Source organism: Anastrepha obliqua, chromosome 3 (assembly GCF_027943255.1).
Source record: "Anastrepha obliqua isolate idAnaObli1 chromosome 3, idAnaObli1_1.0, whole genome shotgun sequence".
In the NCBI taxonomy this organism is placed as follows: domain Eukaryota; kingdom Metazoa; phylum Arthropoda; class Insecta; order Diptera; family Tephritidae; genus Anastrepha; species Anastrepha obliqua.
The window spans coordinates 68,113,621-68,130,719 of record NC_072894.1 but is presented as its reverse complement, the minus strand read 5'-3'; the positions used below and the strand labels follow the sequence as shown (position 1 = coordinate 68,130,719).

Sequence of the window (17,099 nt, the reverse complement as noted above, 5' to 3'; positions counted from 1 at the left end):
AAATCTAGACAAAAAACGAAAACTATATTATCCACATTTTTAATCTCTTTTTCTCATTTCTTTTCCTTTATTTTCGTTACAGCTAAGGTTTAGTTACTGCAATTGACTTCAATCACATGTGACAACAGCAGAAGATAAGAGGAGAACAGTTGGGAATCACAGCAAAAGGATACAGAGTTGAAGGATATGGGACAAAAAATGTGTCGCCACATCAGATTGTGTTGAAAATTCGTACACACATAGTGATAATCGTATAAATGATTGCATGCACATATAAAACAACAAAGTAAAAGTAAAATTTCGTATACAAATTTGTATGTGTGTGTGCAAGTGTATGCACGGGAATAAAATTTAAAACAGCAGGAGCTTACAGGACGACGAGTGTTGAATTTGGGTAGAAACGGTTTCAATCTCACAAAATATACATTGTAAGTTGAACAGCAGACAGATAGACAAACAAACACATACACATACACACACTGCGATATGCATACAAACTAATCCTCTGCCAAGCGATAAAAACTAAAAAGTATAGCAAAAACTACAACAAAAATTACTTTTAGAAAGCTTAGACAAAAAAAGTAGAGAAACAAACACAGCAGAAAAAAGTGCAAAACAAAAAGTAAATAAAATGCCTGCCATAACAAGTGAAATATCAACGCCCGCGCCAACCCGCAGCTTACGACCAATCAGGTCGGCAGTGGCTACAGCTGCGACAGCAGCCACCTCAATGTTCACATCAGCAGTAGCGGCAGCAGCGGCAACAGCTGCGACAGCATCATCCTTATCGAAAACAACAATAACAATAGCAAGGGAGACACCATCCAGCAGTAGCTACAGCCAGAATAGCATATCAACTCAACAACCGGATACTTTGGAACGACGACTGCAACCAGATGTCGATACAGTTACCGGAAGTGGAAGTAGAGTAGGCGTAAATGTCGATCTAACCACTACACTGCCCAACCGCCTCGCCAATATACTGTTATCCAATTTTCTGCCTGCCACAAATACCAGCAGTCCTAGTAGTACCAGGAGCAGCAGTAGTGGCGGCGGTAGCCGTACTTCAGTCACATATCCAATCTTCCGGCCGCCTAGCATAGAAAATCTTGTCGCAAACTCAGCTGAGGATTTGAACGACTTTCGTGATGTGTCCTTCGATATATTCGACGACAATGACGATTTGTTTGGCTCACCATTGGCATTTGATGCTAGCGAGAATGGTTTGTGGAATGGACGTTTTGTGCCGCCACCACCGCGGCCACCCTTCTTTGTCGATGAGCCAGTGCTGAGTGATGGACTGACAACGTGTGATTTGTGCTCATGGGCTATGCCTACGAAGGGTACATTCATATTCGAGGGCACAATAGGTGAGTAAAGTGGGCGGTACTGTGTGTGTCGGTGTGTCTGAGTTAGTAAAAGGATACTGTCATTAAGTGAAATTGGTTGTGTGTAGCTGTGAGTGATGTATGTGCAAGCTACGAGGCACTTGGACTCAAAGTGTTCTGTGTGAGTAATTGAGGACTGTGATTGTGTGAGTGTGTGTGAATATAGATATATGTACTTATGCACATACATATATGAGCTTTGCAAACATTATCTATGCAAATGTATTCTGACAAAAAAAGGAGTTCATGCTGTCAGTGAATTTGCAAAACCGAGACAGCCAAAGGCTTTAGGTGCTTTACCGGAACTTTGCATTAGACATGTACTTATATGCAGGTATGTGCGCATATGTGGGTATTGCTATCGATTTGCAAAGGTACACATATGTATGGGTGTTAAGCTTAATCTTTCTGTATGTGTGTTTTCGCGATGAGCAGTAGCTTAATATTGCTGGAACTGATTGCTTGGCATGAATCGTGGTAAAGGATTTCGTTATCTCTATTTTCCGCCGGATATGGTATACCATAACTAATTTCCGTGTTTTTTTTTTCTCTTACACAGAAAAAGCCTCCGAATTGGGTTGGCCCTTGACGCTGATCATCGTTTCCGTGCTTTCGGCGTTGCTTGGCGCAATCGTCATGGTGACGGTTGTACGTTGCAGAAGGTGAGTACGAAATTATAAAAATTGTATTTAAGACTATACAACTCACAAAGGCACGCTTCGCCATAAGTATGCATGCGTGACCGAATTGTGGGCACATAGTTTGCGGTAACTAGGGTAAATGCTAATGAAACTAATTAAAAAAGATTAGGTGAATTGTGAAACCAATAATGTAGTAACTTCAATATTAACCTAATTATGCCAAACTTTCCACGTCGGTCACATGTAAAAGCGCGGAAAGGGCGCCGCAAGCAATACGCACTCTCCTTTTCATTTGCCACTAAAGTACTTGTCGTTTTTAATGACTCAAAGAAATTCTCCCGCCACAACCCAAATTTGTCCTCATAATGAATACCTTCATAGCAGTAATAGAGTGAATACTACGTTGAGCGCCGTTTATGGCTTTAAGGGTAGGTTGAGTTTACATTAATGCTGCTAACTGGGTTCGGCGACAGTTGAAGTAGTAATTTTATCCGACCATGACTACAGCGGATGCAAAACAAAAACAAACCCATGCTTTGCAGAATTTAATAATATTTTATTTATTTTAGTTCCTTGCAGTCAGGTATTAGCAGTAATGATATTAGTTATGAATAGATAAGTTAAGATAAAGTAAGTAAAGATGAAATAAAATAAGGCAAAACAAAAGAAGATGAGGGGAGATGAAAGTGATAAGATAAGAGAAGATATTGGTGATAAAAGTTGTATGATATAAGAATTAGATTAGATTAGATTAAATAAGATGAGGTGAGATAATATAAAAACGATAAGATTGGCAAAAATGCGAGATAAGTTAAGGTAAGGTAAAATCAAATAGGATATAAGATAAGATGAGATGAGATGAGATGAGATGAGATGAGATAGGAAAGGATAAAAAATTCAAGAAAATTAAATAAAATAAGGCAAGATAAAGGAGAATAAAAAGTATATATTAAATATTTTATGATAATACAGTAAAATAAGAAAAGATGAGATAATATAAGGCAATATAAGGTGAGATTAAATAAGAAAAGTTACGATGAAATGAATAAAAATAAAAATATAAAATAAGGGGGCACAAAAAGTATATGTTAAGGTAAGATCAGATAAGAGGGGATAAGATAATGGTAAGTTAAGAAAAGTTACGACGGGATGAGGAAAGATAAAATGAGGGAAATTGTAGTTAAGATAAAAGCAGATAAAGCAGATAAATTATAAGTTAAGATAAAAGCAGATAAAGTAAACTAAGATAAGATAAGGCTGGTTATAATGAGATTAGAAAAGATAAAGTTAAGATAAGATAAAATAAATGGAGAACAAATAAAGTAAATGAAGATAAAAATTATAAGTTAAGATAAGATGAGATGAAAGAGAAAAGATAGGATAAGGTTGGATTAAATAAGATAGGGTAAAGATGAGATGAGAAAAGGAACATTAGATAAATTATGAAAAAAATGATATGAGATAAAACATGATTTATAAGACATAAGGTAAAATCGGACTATTAAAGAGACACTGCGACTTTGAGATGATTTGTTTTACAGTAACTACGGGAACTAGGCAGATAGAGTGGTACAGCACCCTTTCTCAAAAGCTAAGAACTTCGAAATAACTGAACCGAGTAAGAAAGTTTAGGGTTCTCAGTATATTAAGAAAGGATGCAAAAAGTTGGAAATTCGGTATTTTTTATTATTAAGTACGCAACTAAGTTCTCGCTGATGATGATTTTGTAATGAAAATACAACTTTATTCTGAAAGAATGGTTACAAGTGAATCATTGAAAGTATTGCCCATCGCTGGCTACTACTTTTTCCCATCTTTCTGGTAGATCTCGTCGCAGTAAAACTGTTCATCTTTTGAGGCTTTCCACGGATCAAGCCATTTTTTGATGTCTTCATATGAATGGAACTGCTGGTCAGCTAGACCATGTGCCATCGATCGGAACAGGTGATAATCGGACGGCGCAATATCTGGAGAATATGGCGGGTGGGGTAGGATTTCCCATTTCAGTGTTTCCAGGCAGGTTTTAACGGGTTTGGCAACGTGGCGCCGAGCGTTGTCATGCTGCAGAATCACTTTTTCATGCCTCTCCGCGTAGTGCGGCCGCTTCTCGCGCAGTGCTCGGCTCAATCGCATCAATTGAAGTCGGTACCGATCCCCAGTGAGGGTTTCGCTTGGTTTTAACAGTTCGTAACAAATAACACCACCTTGGTCCCACCAACTACTTAGCATAACCTTCGCAGCGTGAGTATTCGCCCGAGGCGACGACGTAGAAGTATGACCGGGCAATCCCCATGACTGTATTTTCTTTGGATTGCTGTAATGAATTCATTTTTCATCACCCGTCACAATACGATGAAGAAATCCCTTCCTTTTTTGACGCTGGAGCAGTTGTTCATAGGCGAAAAAGCGATGTTCAACATTCCTTGGTTTTAATTCATAAGGAACCCAAATCCCCTGTTTCTGAATCATTCCCAAAGCATCCAATCGCTTGGAAATGGTTTGGCGGTAACTCCTAATGCTGAAGCAAGCTCCGGATCCTCATTGAGCAATGCCTCCAATTCAGCGTCCTCGAAGGCCTTCCTTCACGCTGACGGTCGTCAACATTAAAATGACTGTCTTTGAAGTGACGGAACCAATCTCGGCTCGTTGTTTCACTTAAAGCAGCATCTCCATAAACTTTTTGTAGTTCTCAATGCGATTCAGCCGCCGTTTTTTTTTCGAATGAAAGAGGAAAATCAACACCTCCCGGAAATGACGATTATTCGGCACAAAATCAGACATTTTTACAAAATCAAAAGTATATGATACCAAAAACAAAAACACTAATGTTTGTTTACCATAAGCTTGGTTTATGCCGTTTAGGTTATGTTAGAATCGACCAGCACACACTGCTGGCGGCATCTATTGACAAACAGCGGGAACTTAGTTGCGTACCTATAAAATTTGTTACATATTTCCGATTTGGTACCTACAAAGTCTGGGCTTTGAGTTACTTTATTCTGGTTGTAGAAATTGCAATACTTTCAAGAAGAAAAAATCATAAACAAAATTATGTTCAAAAAAGGAGTTTATACTTAGTAATTCTGCAATCTCGAACCTATTACTATATTTTCACACAGTTTTGAGTGTGAATAAATGTAGTTAGGTATTCTTAGAAAATACTTAGACATAAAATAAAATGAATCTAACAACTGCTTTTTGTAATCTATTGCAGAAAAAAACCGACGAACAACCGTAATGGTAAGTGTACTAAACTCGCAGAAGATAATCCAAGTTCCTATCATGAACACCACCAACAACTACAATATAACCAACACCTCAACCACCATTATCCACACCAACACCAATACCAACACCACCACAACCTCAACCAATACGTACACGAACACCACCACTTGTATCCCAATGCCTACCGTGACCTACACGCACAGTATCCGTTGCCTAGCCACCATACCGTCACACCAACACAACAACAAAACCGACCACCTCAGTCCCTGCCCTTGCAATACGTCAGCAACAGTTGCTCGTCATCGTCGCTGACAAACGATAGTCAGAGTACGCAACGCACCAGTTTGTCCACCATCTATCGGCCACCTAGCTACTATAGTAGTGCCAACGTCCTAGGTGGATCTATTGCAATAATGAAGGCCACACAAAAGCAAAAATTGTTGACACAACGCATTGATATGTTTACGCGCTCACTGCCACCACCACCATCCCCACCAAGAGCGATTGGTGCTGCAGCTGTGGGCAGTCGTATCAGCATCGCAAGTAGTTGTAGTAGTAGTAGAAGTAGGAGCAGCAGCAGTAGAAGGGGAGACGTTGAAAGCATATGCAGCGATAGTTACGCGCCATCGTCTGTTGCTTATGAAGAGCCGACAGCTGTGGATATGGCCGCAACAACCGACGAAGAATTTTCGGCGTCCACCGTTGAAGCGGCGGTTATGGTGGCTGAGCGCACTAAAAAAACCTGAGTGAATCCTCTCCCACACCGACCTTAAATCAGAGCAAGCACAACAAACTGAATAAATTAGAAATGTATGCCTTTACCCTGAAACTACAATATCTCTCTTCTTCCCATTATTCTTTATCTTTCTCTCTCTGCATTTTTGTGCACATTGGCTACTTTTCTGAACTCAGAAACGCACGTGCAATGGTGGTCACGGAACAAGCGTTCAAACGGCAGCAATAATAACAATCACTTGCGACGCAGCAACATTTACACAGCACATCCAGCGGACAGTATTCGTGGGTTGCAGCAGCCATCGCTATCGGCAGCCTCATCGCTTACCACAATGACCGCAATGGGCGCATCAGCGGCACCCCTCCATTCTACGGCGGTCACACCGAATACAACACAGCCGCCACAGCTGTCACACCACCAACAACAACAACAGCAGCAATATTACCATCATCCATATAATCAGCATGCACTTCAACCTCCGCTACCCCGCAGCCTCAGCGGCCATCAGCGCGCACCCGATTATGAATACGAGCACGAATACCATCAACCACAGGAATTACAATTACAACTGCAGCATCAACGCCAACACAGTTCGTCGATGTCATCCGTGTCCGACTCACCAACATTGCCGGTGGCGAATAGTATCAAACCGAGACAGCTGCAATTGCAACACCAGCCGCTGCAACACCACTTGCAACAAAATGCTGCACACAATGTGGCCGATGGTGTGACCGTTGGCTTTGGTGGGGGTGTAGTTGGTGTTGGTGTGAGCCGACGTGGCGCATCCGAATTGTGCGATGACGCGTCATGTCGGTGGCCGAACGCGACAATTGTGGTGGCCAGCTGAGTGGAAGCGCATAAATGCAATACGCCAGCGACGATGAGTGGCGCAATGACGCTGCTGCCTGTGAATCCGTATCGGGATCATCATCAACACAAACAGCAACAGCAGCAACGTGTTGTAGAACCATCTGAATTTGTATGGACGAAATCATGCAGTTCCGAGCAACTAAAGAATGACTGGATATGGCATTGAGGGCAGCAGCCACAAGAACAGCGATGAAATGAACGATGAAATTCGTAATCATCAAGCAAAGACAAAGAGAACATAGGACGTGTGTTTAGGCGAAGGGCGAGGTTGTGTAAATTCTAGTTTTGCATAAATATTTAGTAGAACTTTTGGGACATGAATATTGATGCCATTACTGTAGGATGACAATCGAACTCCCAATAAAATACATATTTTGAGATTTTAACAGCAAAAACTTAAAGAAATCGTCCAGGAGTTATTAAACGCTAGATCATTAACACCTTCGAAGGTAGAAGAGAGCGATCAAGAGTTGGAAACGGTCTACGTATGAATATATGAATGTGAAGGACATTCGATTATAAGCACAGTCGAAAAGTTATTTTACCCACTATCCGTAGACCTTTGAATTTCGTGCGTGTCGGACTTATTTTTCACTTATCTGATGTGTAAATATTTCCCTTTACGGGCCCCCTTAGCAAGCAAGACCGGTTGAGAAGACCTTAGTGTGTAAACGATTTATTGTCGTCATGTAGTGAGGAATACATAAAAAAACCAGTTACCTTTAGAGAAGATGAGCTGTCTAGATCTGTGATCTGGAAGCGGACTTGTTTATAGTAAATGCTCTTCTATATAGTTGGAGGGTTTAGGCTTGGTTTCAGACACTTTTCTGTCAAAGCATTGGGATACTTAATTGCATGAGTAGTTAATGTCTTGTTAATATTTTTGATGCGTTACTTGTTTTCGTACGTCATCAAGCCCATCTGCTCATCACGATTTTCTCATATTGTGAGCATAACAGTTTCATTGTAAGGGGTTTTAAATGGGTCAATAAGACTCTAGCTCTAGCCTGATTACCAATCGGCAGACAATGCCAAACGTCCGGTACGGAGTTGACTGATTTGACTTATTTTGAACAGAATTGATAAAGTCTGCGATATTTTCGGTACTTCAAAGCACCGATAGGACAATTCAACAGTGGATAGGTGACCAGAATTTATTTAATTTACTATAGCATTTACAGACCGAGAGAAAAAGTTTGTTTAGTTTAAAGCTTATTTCTCGAGAGGTATTGTTGGCTCATCAAAATATTTACCCTATTCATGCCGGAAACAGGTGAAATATTTTTTTGATAATTTCTTTATTTTTTGTTTTTTTGTTTGTTTTGTTTAGGGTGATGTAAAGTTGGAAATTTTTTACCATTGTTCTATCCCTCTTTTACAAAAAAAAAATAATTTTTAAAATGTTTAATTTTATGGTAACTAAAATTGAGTTTCGTGGAGTAAAATACTAAGCAATTGAATTCATTGGTCGGAGGAGCTACTGTAGGTTAACTTTAACCTAAATTCATAAGGACCGAAGAAACGTAACGTAATTTTGAAGTTACGAATTTCGACTCAGATTTCTGGTTCCTTCGTTAACTTCATAATCAGAATGCATTGTGTTTTGACAATAGCAAATCTTAAAAAAATTAAAGGACGCGGTTGCATTTAAATACGAAACTGTAGGGTCCCTATCCCTATCGAAACCACTATATATGCGGGCTTGGGTAAAGCTTTTCAGTCGGCATATATGTATTGTATATGAACAGAAAGTTGAAGCAATATGAAAATGCAGTTGGTAGAAAAACTTACAGCACTTACAGTTAGAGACTCATCATAAGCTCAACAAGGTTTATGGAGAGTTGAAGTATGGAGTTAATGTGGTAGTGGCAAGTGAGTTGTTACAACATTTACTTTTGCGTGTGCTCCGGTGTTTATTGATTGTGCCATGAGGTGCAAAGATATCTCTACTTGAAGTCAAATGGCTCTTGATGTCGTGAAGCGACTCGTTTACTAGTTGCGACTCTTGATCTTGATGAAATGTTTAATGCTATGATTAAAAATAATATTAATAATAACAACACCTGTGTCAGCTGCTTGAATCGAGCTGCGTTTTCCATGTACGCTTTGCGTCTTCATGTCGCCCCCATAGTTTGTTGCTGCCTCCGCACGGCAGACAAGTTTTTATGAGTAGCCTTACGTTCAAGATCGCAGCGGGCTATAAAAGTATTTTCAGAAAAGTACATTTATTATAAGAGCAACCTACCGAAATATATTTGTGACATTAGTAGCTATAAGATATTTATCGAAATACAATTGAAAGATACAAGCAAGTCTTTATTACAAACTGACTTTAAGTAAAAAAAAACAGCTCAAGTGTCCTGCATGCGTTTGGCTAAACGTCTCACTTATTAATTGGTGATACCCATTGATAATGATCTCTGTTTTGAAGCCACTTGTTGTTAACAAATTAGAAAAAGAGCAACTGACACTCAGTATTTTAATGTCATGGATTTACTACTTTCAGCCCTTATTTTCCTGTAAATGGGAGAATCCATATGTTTACGTAAATATGTGTGCTGAAAATACCGAAGAATCTTTCCAAATCAGTAATAAGTATATAAATAAATCTTTATTGGCTTAGGAGCCACTTTCGACGTATATATGTATGCACATCCACTACTTGGAAATGACGAAACGTGTTTATAAAGAGTGATGTTTTTCATTTCAAATTCCCTATAATTCCTGCAGTGCGCGCCACAATCCACTTTAAATTGCACTCATAAGAACTTCGAAATCTCTCACAATCCCTTTTGTTCACCCTTCGCTCCATATCATACAAATTATCAGCAATCAAAAATTCTAAGCACACGTTCACAGTCGCAATTTAACGATGGTATCATAGCAAGACATAATCCTTAAAAATACTTCAATGGAGACAAATACATACTACGGCATCAGTCACACGGGTATGTGTGCATGTGTGTACGACAAAAGGTCCTGCAGACTGAAAAGTATTATAATAAAAGCAGTAGTAACCATTGGCCGACTGGCGACGCACGCTGATTTTCTGGCGCTCACATACATATGCCTTCCGGTTCAAGTGCTCTGTTCACGAGAAAACAAAAATAAGCGGCGAAGCCAAGTGTTGCAAAGATAAAAAATGAGAATTTCCACAAACACAAACACAGACACACACATAAAAAGACGTTAAAACAAAAAATATAAATAAATGATACACCAGCATTCAGCGTGCGGCGGCATATGTGCTATTTTCTGTTTTTATGTGTTGTCTTTCACCAATGACATCAGCATGTCAGTCACGTTTCGTCCTTTTTGAAAGCAACGACGTGCACACACACACACAAACACATACATATATGCACATTTATGCTCATGCATGGCTACATAAGAAACCTGCAATGGAATTGAATGATTTTTTCCAACCGAGTTTCTGCCGAATAAAGTCAACTCTGCCCACTTTGTGTTTTCAAAAGCACTCACTGTTGGCATAGCATGTTTGAAATGGCCGCATTTCCGTTAGCTATATTAGTAACTACTTACTATCAAATTAGAAAAAAATAACAAACATACCCGACATGTTGCCTTCTTCATTAGCGATTTTTTTTGCTAGCACTCCTAACGAGTAGCTGTTTGAACTGGATAGCTCTGCGGAAGTTATGCTTTCATTAGGTACTATCACGTTGGAGGATATATATGTAGAACCGAAAGAGTTATGATTTTATGAAATTGATTAGCTTAGATGGGATGGGGACTTCGAAAAAAGTTCTTAGTGATGCAGAAACCTAAGTTACTAGCCCAATTTTAAAAGCGAAACTAATATTTGACTGTTACTGTTATTATAATTGATATTTTTATTATTTCAATTAACTTGTTGCATTATTTCTATTTTAAAAAAGTTTTTTTTTAACTTTCCGCATCCATTTGATATGGGTGCCAGGGCAAAGTGACATCCCAGCAGACTGTGAGACAGACAAATTAGCAAGAGAGGGCCTCTCGCCTCCCTTTTGGTATGGAAATTGTAGGTATACACCTCATACTGCGTGGTACGAGTAGCATTGCCACTTCAGCCAACACAAGACGGATTGATAGTCTGTCATATTCGGCTACAAATGAATTTGGCCAAAGTGGGGCAGACGCTCGAAGGCGCTGCTCAATCGGCCAAGGAAAAACGTCCATCTGTTAGTTGCTTTGATCACAGGCCACTGTCTCCTTCTTCATTTCAACAATTGCAGAAGCTGCACGAATGAGGAGGAGGAAAAGTGTGTGTGATATCTTCTCTGTCACTGTACCGCGTAATAGGCCACTAGATTTAAGTATTTCGCTCATCTTTCTTGAATGATACTGATGACCTTAGAGAAATAAATGTCTGCCAAATCAATGGGTTTGCTACTGTGGGTAAATGGATAAACTGCCATTACATAACAATGGATCGGCAAGGGTCTAAGTGAGTTGGTTTAGAGACCGACAGCCACTGCTAACTACCTTCCTGGTATACTTTCATTAAGGATATTTTGACACTTTTCGGGTTGCTTCACAGCCACTTCACTGTAACGACAAGAGGCTAAGTCCGGCCAAAAGAAAAAAAGTGAAAATCTCTTAGACTCAATCTATTTTCCAAGCACTCTTTTATGTACTTTAAATACATTTGTGAGTTTATTGTTCACGTAGTAGCAGAATACCGGCTTCTTTCGCCACAGCTGCAGATTTCTTGCCCAAGCTATGAATTTAGAATAACATTTTAACCGATTTTTTGACTTTTGACTTTTCGTCGCATTCCCCGCGAGCTTGTAGTGTACAACTCCGGGTCTGGAAGTTGTCAAAGTTGCCTAAAATATATGTACATCTCGTCGGTCATGATACAGAAATCGTTTTCCGTTGTTAGTTTCCCGCGACGTTTTTTGTTCTTTCTCTGTGTTTGCATTCTTCACAGCGTTTCTGTTTGGAACTTTCTGCACTTTGAACGTCTTGATACTAGCCTCTGTTTCGCTCTGCGGACAAAAAACTGGGCCCTTCCACTCTCTGTACCAGTTTCCAGCCTGAAATTTTTTGACTTTTCTGTGCGATGATTTTGTTTTCCTCATTTTGATCAGCTTTGAGTTTTTTTAACGGAACCTGACTTCCGAGCAACAACAAAGTCTCTTTAATATTTTTGAAAACTCTTTTGTTAACAGAGATTACTTTTATTTCCAGAGTAATGTTTTTGGATGCGCACTGAAGGGGGTCTTGAAACTTTGTAAAGTAGTAAAAGCGTCTAGCAAAAATATTTCAAAATGGTATTTTTTAGACATGTATACACACATACATATATATGCTTCGAAATAAATTGAATTTGAGTTATTAAAATTGGTTTTTCAATCATTTCAAGCGCAATCTTTAAATATATATTTATTTGAAAGTGCCCTAGCTCTTGCCGTAATATAAGTCTATCATTGTTTATGAGATTTTTGTACAATAAACACAACCCAGTCGAAGAAGTTTTGGCGCTTCAAATAATCGGCAAGAGACTTCAGTTCTTTTGTTAATCTGTACTTCTAAGTGTGTACTAAAATACGTCAACTTATCGGCAAATAGATTTCAGAGATATTTGAGAAATGCTGCTTCGAATTTTGTGTTGTCTCACTGGCATAGGAACATTATACGAAATATGTGTTAGTTCATATTTATTCACTATACCACATACTATACAAGCTGTTTGGTACCACAATTATTACAAATAATGTAAGCGACTTACAGTTGCGGTAGTAAATTTTGAAAAAAAATTCACTGCAATAAAAATCGTGAATGACGTTTTGGCCTTTCCAAATCATAAAAAACTTTAAGGCTGGTTTTTACATACATATATTGTGCATAGAGACTTTAAAAATTTATTTATTTCTTATTAATTTTTAATATTGAAAATATCCTTAGTTCAATCTGCTACAAAAATCATAAAAATCTAAATTCAAACTTTGAACAAGTAAAGAAAAAATGTCCAAAAATTTCCATCAAATTTAGACACTTTAATCAGAATTTTTAGAACACGGGCAAACAGTTCCATAACCTGTTCAATTTTGTTATAACATACTATAGAGGGCTGAGTCATAGCTACTCTCCAAAATAGTAATCATATTATCTTTTTTTAATATCATATCTTCTGCACAATTTTAGTAATTTTATTTTGCTAATTATTGAATTATTTTTCTGAAAGATGATAGTCTGAAACTTGCCAAAGCCTTTCTCTTTGAGAGCACCTCACGGTCTTCTCACTTTCTTGAAAACCCGACGGTTTAGTATAAAATCTAATACGTGTAGTAAAAAATTTGTCCATTTAGCCTTTGTAAGGTATTTAGCCGAGCAGGTCCTTTAATTCGTTGGTGTGCGTGTTATGCCGCCTGCGAGTTCCACTCGGATTTTATATATTCTGTTTTTTCCGTCATATATACACTCTAGACTGGATGACGAAAATAAGTTGACAATCGCGCCTCCTAGTTGGAAAACTGACTTCAAAATGATTTTCAGGGCATACAAATTTTCTTTATTGGCGAGTACTAAGAACAGCCAGTATCGCTTTTTTCATAACTTTTTTATTTATTACTCGATTCCAAATTGTGATACATCATTGAGGAGATAATTTTGAGTTCTGTACATCTGCGTATTCGTTCATCTTAGAATGCCTTCTGCCTTCGGTATTAAAATAATAACTTTATTATTTAGGCTGTTTTTAGGACTCATCAACGACGAAAATTGCTATGGCCTCTCAAAGTAATTATTTGAAATTTCAACGTGAAAATTAATGATATTTTAGTCATTCTCTATTCTAAACTTGTAAAATAGCCCATTCAATGGTATTGTAGCGGCTTTATCTAAAAGTGTTGTGAATTGTTGCACTCCACTTACAAATATACAAATCTTCTTGACCACACTTAGGGGCGCCGCTAATTTACTTTGTTGAGATATTTATCACATACCCACACATACGCACGCACACAACCACACACCTAATACCAGAATATTGTACTTACACTTGATGAGTGAGTGAAAATCTTTATAAACTGATAAAAGAAAAATGGAAATTATTACGAAAAGAGCTTATTCTGCTCATAGACAACTTACGCTGCTAAATTTGTATGTGCATAGGTATAAAAAAATTTGTATTGTATACGTGTATCTGCATACATGCGAGTATGTAGGTCAAAAATCATATCATGGCAACCACTGACGAAGGGAAAATTTTTACAACAATAAGGTTATAAACTCAATTGTTTGTGTATAGAGATAAGAAGAAAATAGTTATAGCAGATATTCAGACAGAATTCCGGAGCATGGCTAGTTGTAAAATAAGAGGAGGAAAAACTGAAACTTAAGATGTAATTTAAAGTAATGCAAAACACTTGTTAAATGAGTTAATTGGAAATTCAAGCTAGAAGAAACAAAAAAAGTAATAAAAAAGTAAAAATAAAAACAGCGCTCAGCACTTTAAAAAATAGATATGTATGTATATAATGAATTCATAATTCAAAAAGAGAAGTAATAAATGTATGAAAAAATTTACAAAAAACAGGTCGATACCGTAAGAATCGCAGCTATGTTGAGAATTCTGTGTAAAATGTGGCTACAAAAAAGGTGAGAAAATCGAAAAACCGCGGCAGTTATCTTCAAAACCGTAATATATGCAGTTCTGGAGAAAATTTTTACTCCAAATCTTGCTGCCACATAAGTGAAAAAGAATGAAAAACGCCGAAAAATGGTTTGCATACGCTAAAATTCATTTAAAATATGGCGCAAACAAAAATGAAGCAAAAACAACCTAAAAAAATTTTTTACATACGCTTAAAATGGCAGCTGCTGAAAAATTTTCATTTAAAATGTTGGTGAAAAAATGGAAACATGTTCAGAAATTATTTCACACACAGTTCGTGTCAATAAAAACTAATGTCAAGTGTATAAAAATACTTTTTTTTCGAAATATACAAATAAATTGAAGTTGAGGGCGTAAATATTTAACGTTCTTTAAAGTGAAATCGCAAATAAATGTATGTAGCTGTATACAAAATCACTATTGAAACAAAAAGTTGATGTACTTAAAAATACCTGTAGTTGCATAAAGCAACACAACTTTGCAGCGGAGACGTATTTTTCGCTCTTTCTATCCACACTTTTGCTCTTTCACTACTAAGCGCTCCATGCTACAAGTACTTCTTAGGTACTTATGTACTTCAAATGGTTGTAAATAGTTTCATTTTCGTCGAAGTTAAAATTCGGGTCCTTGTATTGTAAATAACTTAAATCTATAACATAAAATAGTAACTGTAAAAAATTACATATACATATGTATAAAATATCTTAGTAGTATTATATGTAATAGTAATAGTATGCAAAAACTATAATAAATACATAAGTATACTTAAGGAAAACTTAATGCTATTAAAGAATTAGTAAACGGCTTTGCCAGCAGTGATGTTCGAAATCACACTTGAACCACCACTGTACTACGACTACTACTTTTATGTATTTGAATAAATTTCTAAATAAATATGTATGTTTGTAATGGCAAATATAACATATTTGCATATAAGTAAGTAAACACCTACAACACAGTGATATTTATTAAGCTTGTCATGCTGCTGCCTTCACTACAAAAGCCATCATGACACAGAAGAAGTATTTCATAGTAGAACTGTGAATTCAAACTATAGTAAAACATAAACATTCCTTTTCAAGAGTTCAACATAACAAAACTTAAGCTACTTAATTCTATTTGTTCAAACATGTACATACCTATAAATACAATACATTCATATTTGTGTATATCAGTCCTATGCATTTCCAAGTACAATATAAAAAACCATTAACAATAATTTCAGAATCTATTAAGTTGAACTTTGTGAATCAGAAACTGAACTACAACTATCACTTTCACAATCACTTACACACACATACACACGTACACATTATAAAAATACAACTGCAACTGATGCTACCAAAGACTAGTCCTAATAAATGTAAGAACTATTGCTGAGATTAATTGTCGAATGAATAATAAAATGCATGCCCACATTTATATAAACATGTATACATACATATGTATGTATTTGTGTGCAAGAAAAATGTATGATAATAACTCAATAAAACCGAAAACTGGAACAATGCAAGCAAACGAACGTACACGTAAATGAAACAAATGCATACAGCCACACGGACACACACATCTACACATACACTGAGATGAGTATGAGTTGTAAGCCAGTGCAGTGTACTCGAAAAGAAATAAATTTTCCGTTGAATAACTACACATGTACATATGCATACATACATGCAAACCCAAATTAATATGTAAGTGTACATACATATATATACATATATACTTGTAATTTTAAAATGAATTTAACTAATTGCAATAATAAATGTTTTAAATATTACATAAATATCAGCATTACGTCAATACTTTCTACCAATGCGTTTCAACCCACACACAAAGACACACACCTCTATACACAGAAAAATGAATTTAATACCAAATCCGTTGCATCATACTTATGTATATGTATGTACATCTGTATGAACATACATACATGCATAAGTGCAACAAATATGAATTAAATCTATTGAAATCCAAATGTGAAAAATATTATGAAATTTGAAAATATCTAAGCGAGGCATTAAGGCATACAAATGGCATTAAAAGTAAATAAGCGTTGTGTATAGCAAATTGTAAGCTAATACAAAAGAAAACAATAAAAGTAAAAATAAAATACAAAATACAAAAACAGCTACTTAATGAGAAATTTAAAAAGCAACCTACTGTTTCAACTAAAGCAAACTAAATACTATCAGCAACCGAAAATGTTTCCTTCTTGTGTGAGTTACATACCTACATAAATACTTACGTAAATCCAGTATACATATTAAATACATACATATATAGATACTTAAATGAAATTTAATTCGATATTTAAAATTAATAAATACTTACGTGAAAAGAAAATACAAACTATTAAAATTCAATTAAGTAAAATAAAATAAAAAAAGAATCTTGAAATATTAAATAGAAGTGGTGTTTTATTTCCATCTGGCTGTCGTGGCAAGTAAGCGCATACATTAACGTGGGATGAAAAGTGGTTTGTATTTACATATACATTATTATTATATAAATATATATATAACTGGTGCGTACACCCTTTTTGGGTGTTTGGCCGAGCTCCTCCTCCTATTTGTGGTGTGCGTCTTGATGTTGTTCCACAAATGGAGGGATCT

At 36.8% G+C, this 17,099-nt stretch overlaps 1 protein-coding gene across 1 annotated transcript; it reads left to right on the top strand.

Moving 5' to 3' along the window:
- Positions 1-541: 541 nt before the first annotated feature.
- Positions 542-10,386, top strand: LOC129242050 (uncharacterized; the record flags this gene model as incomplete). The annotated part of the gene is made up of 4 exons (XM_054878610.1): positions 542-1,370; positions 1,948-2,050; positions 5,244-5,269; positions 6,170-10,386. Coding segments are annotated over 4 exons (1,629 nt in total), but the record flags the coding sequence as incomplete, so codon positions are not given.
- Between the last annotated feature and the right edge of the window lie 6,713 nt (positions 10,387-17,099).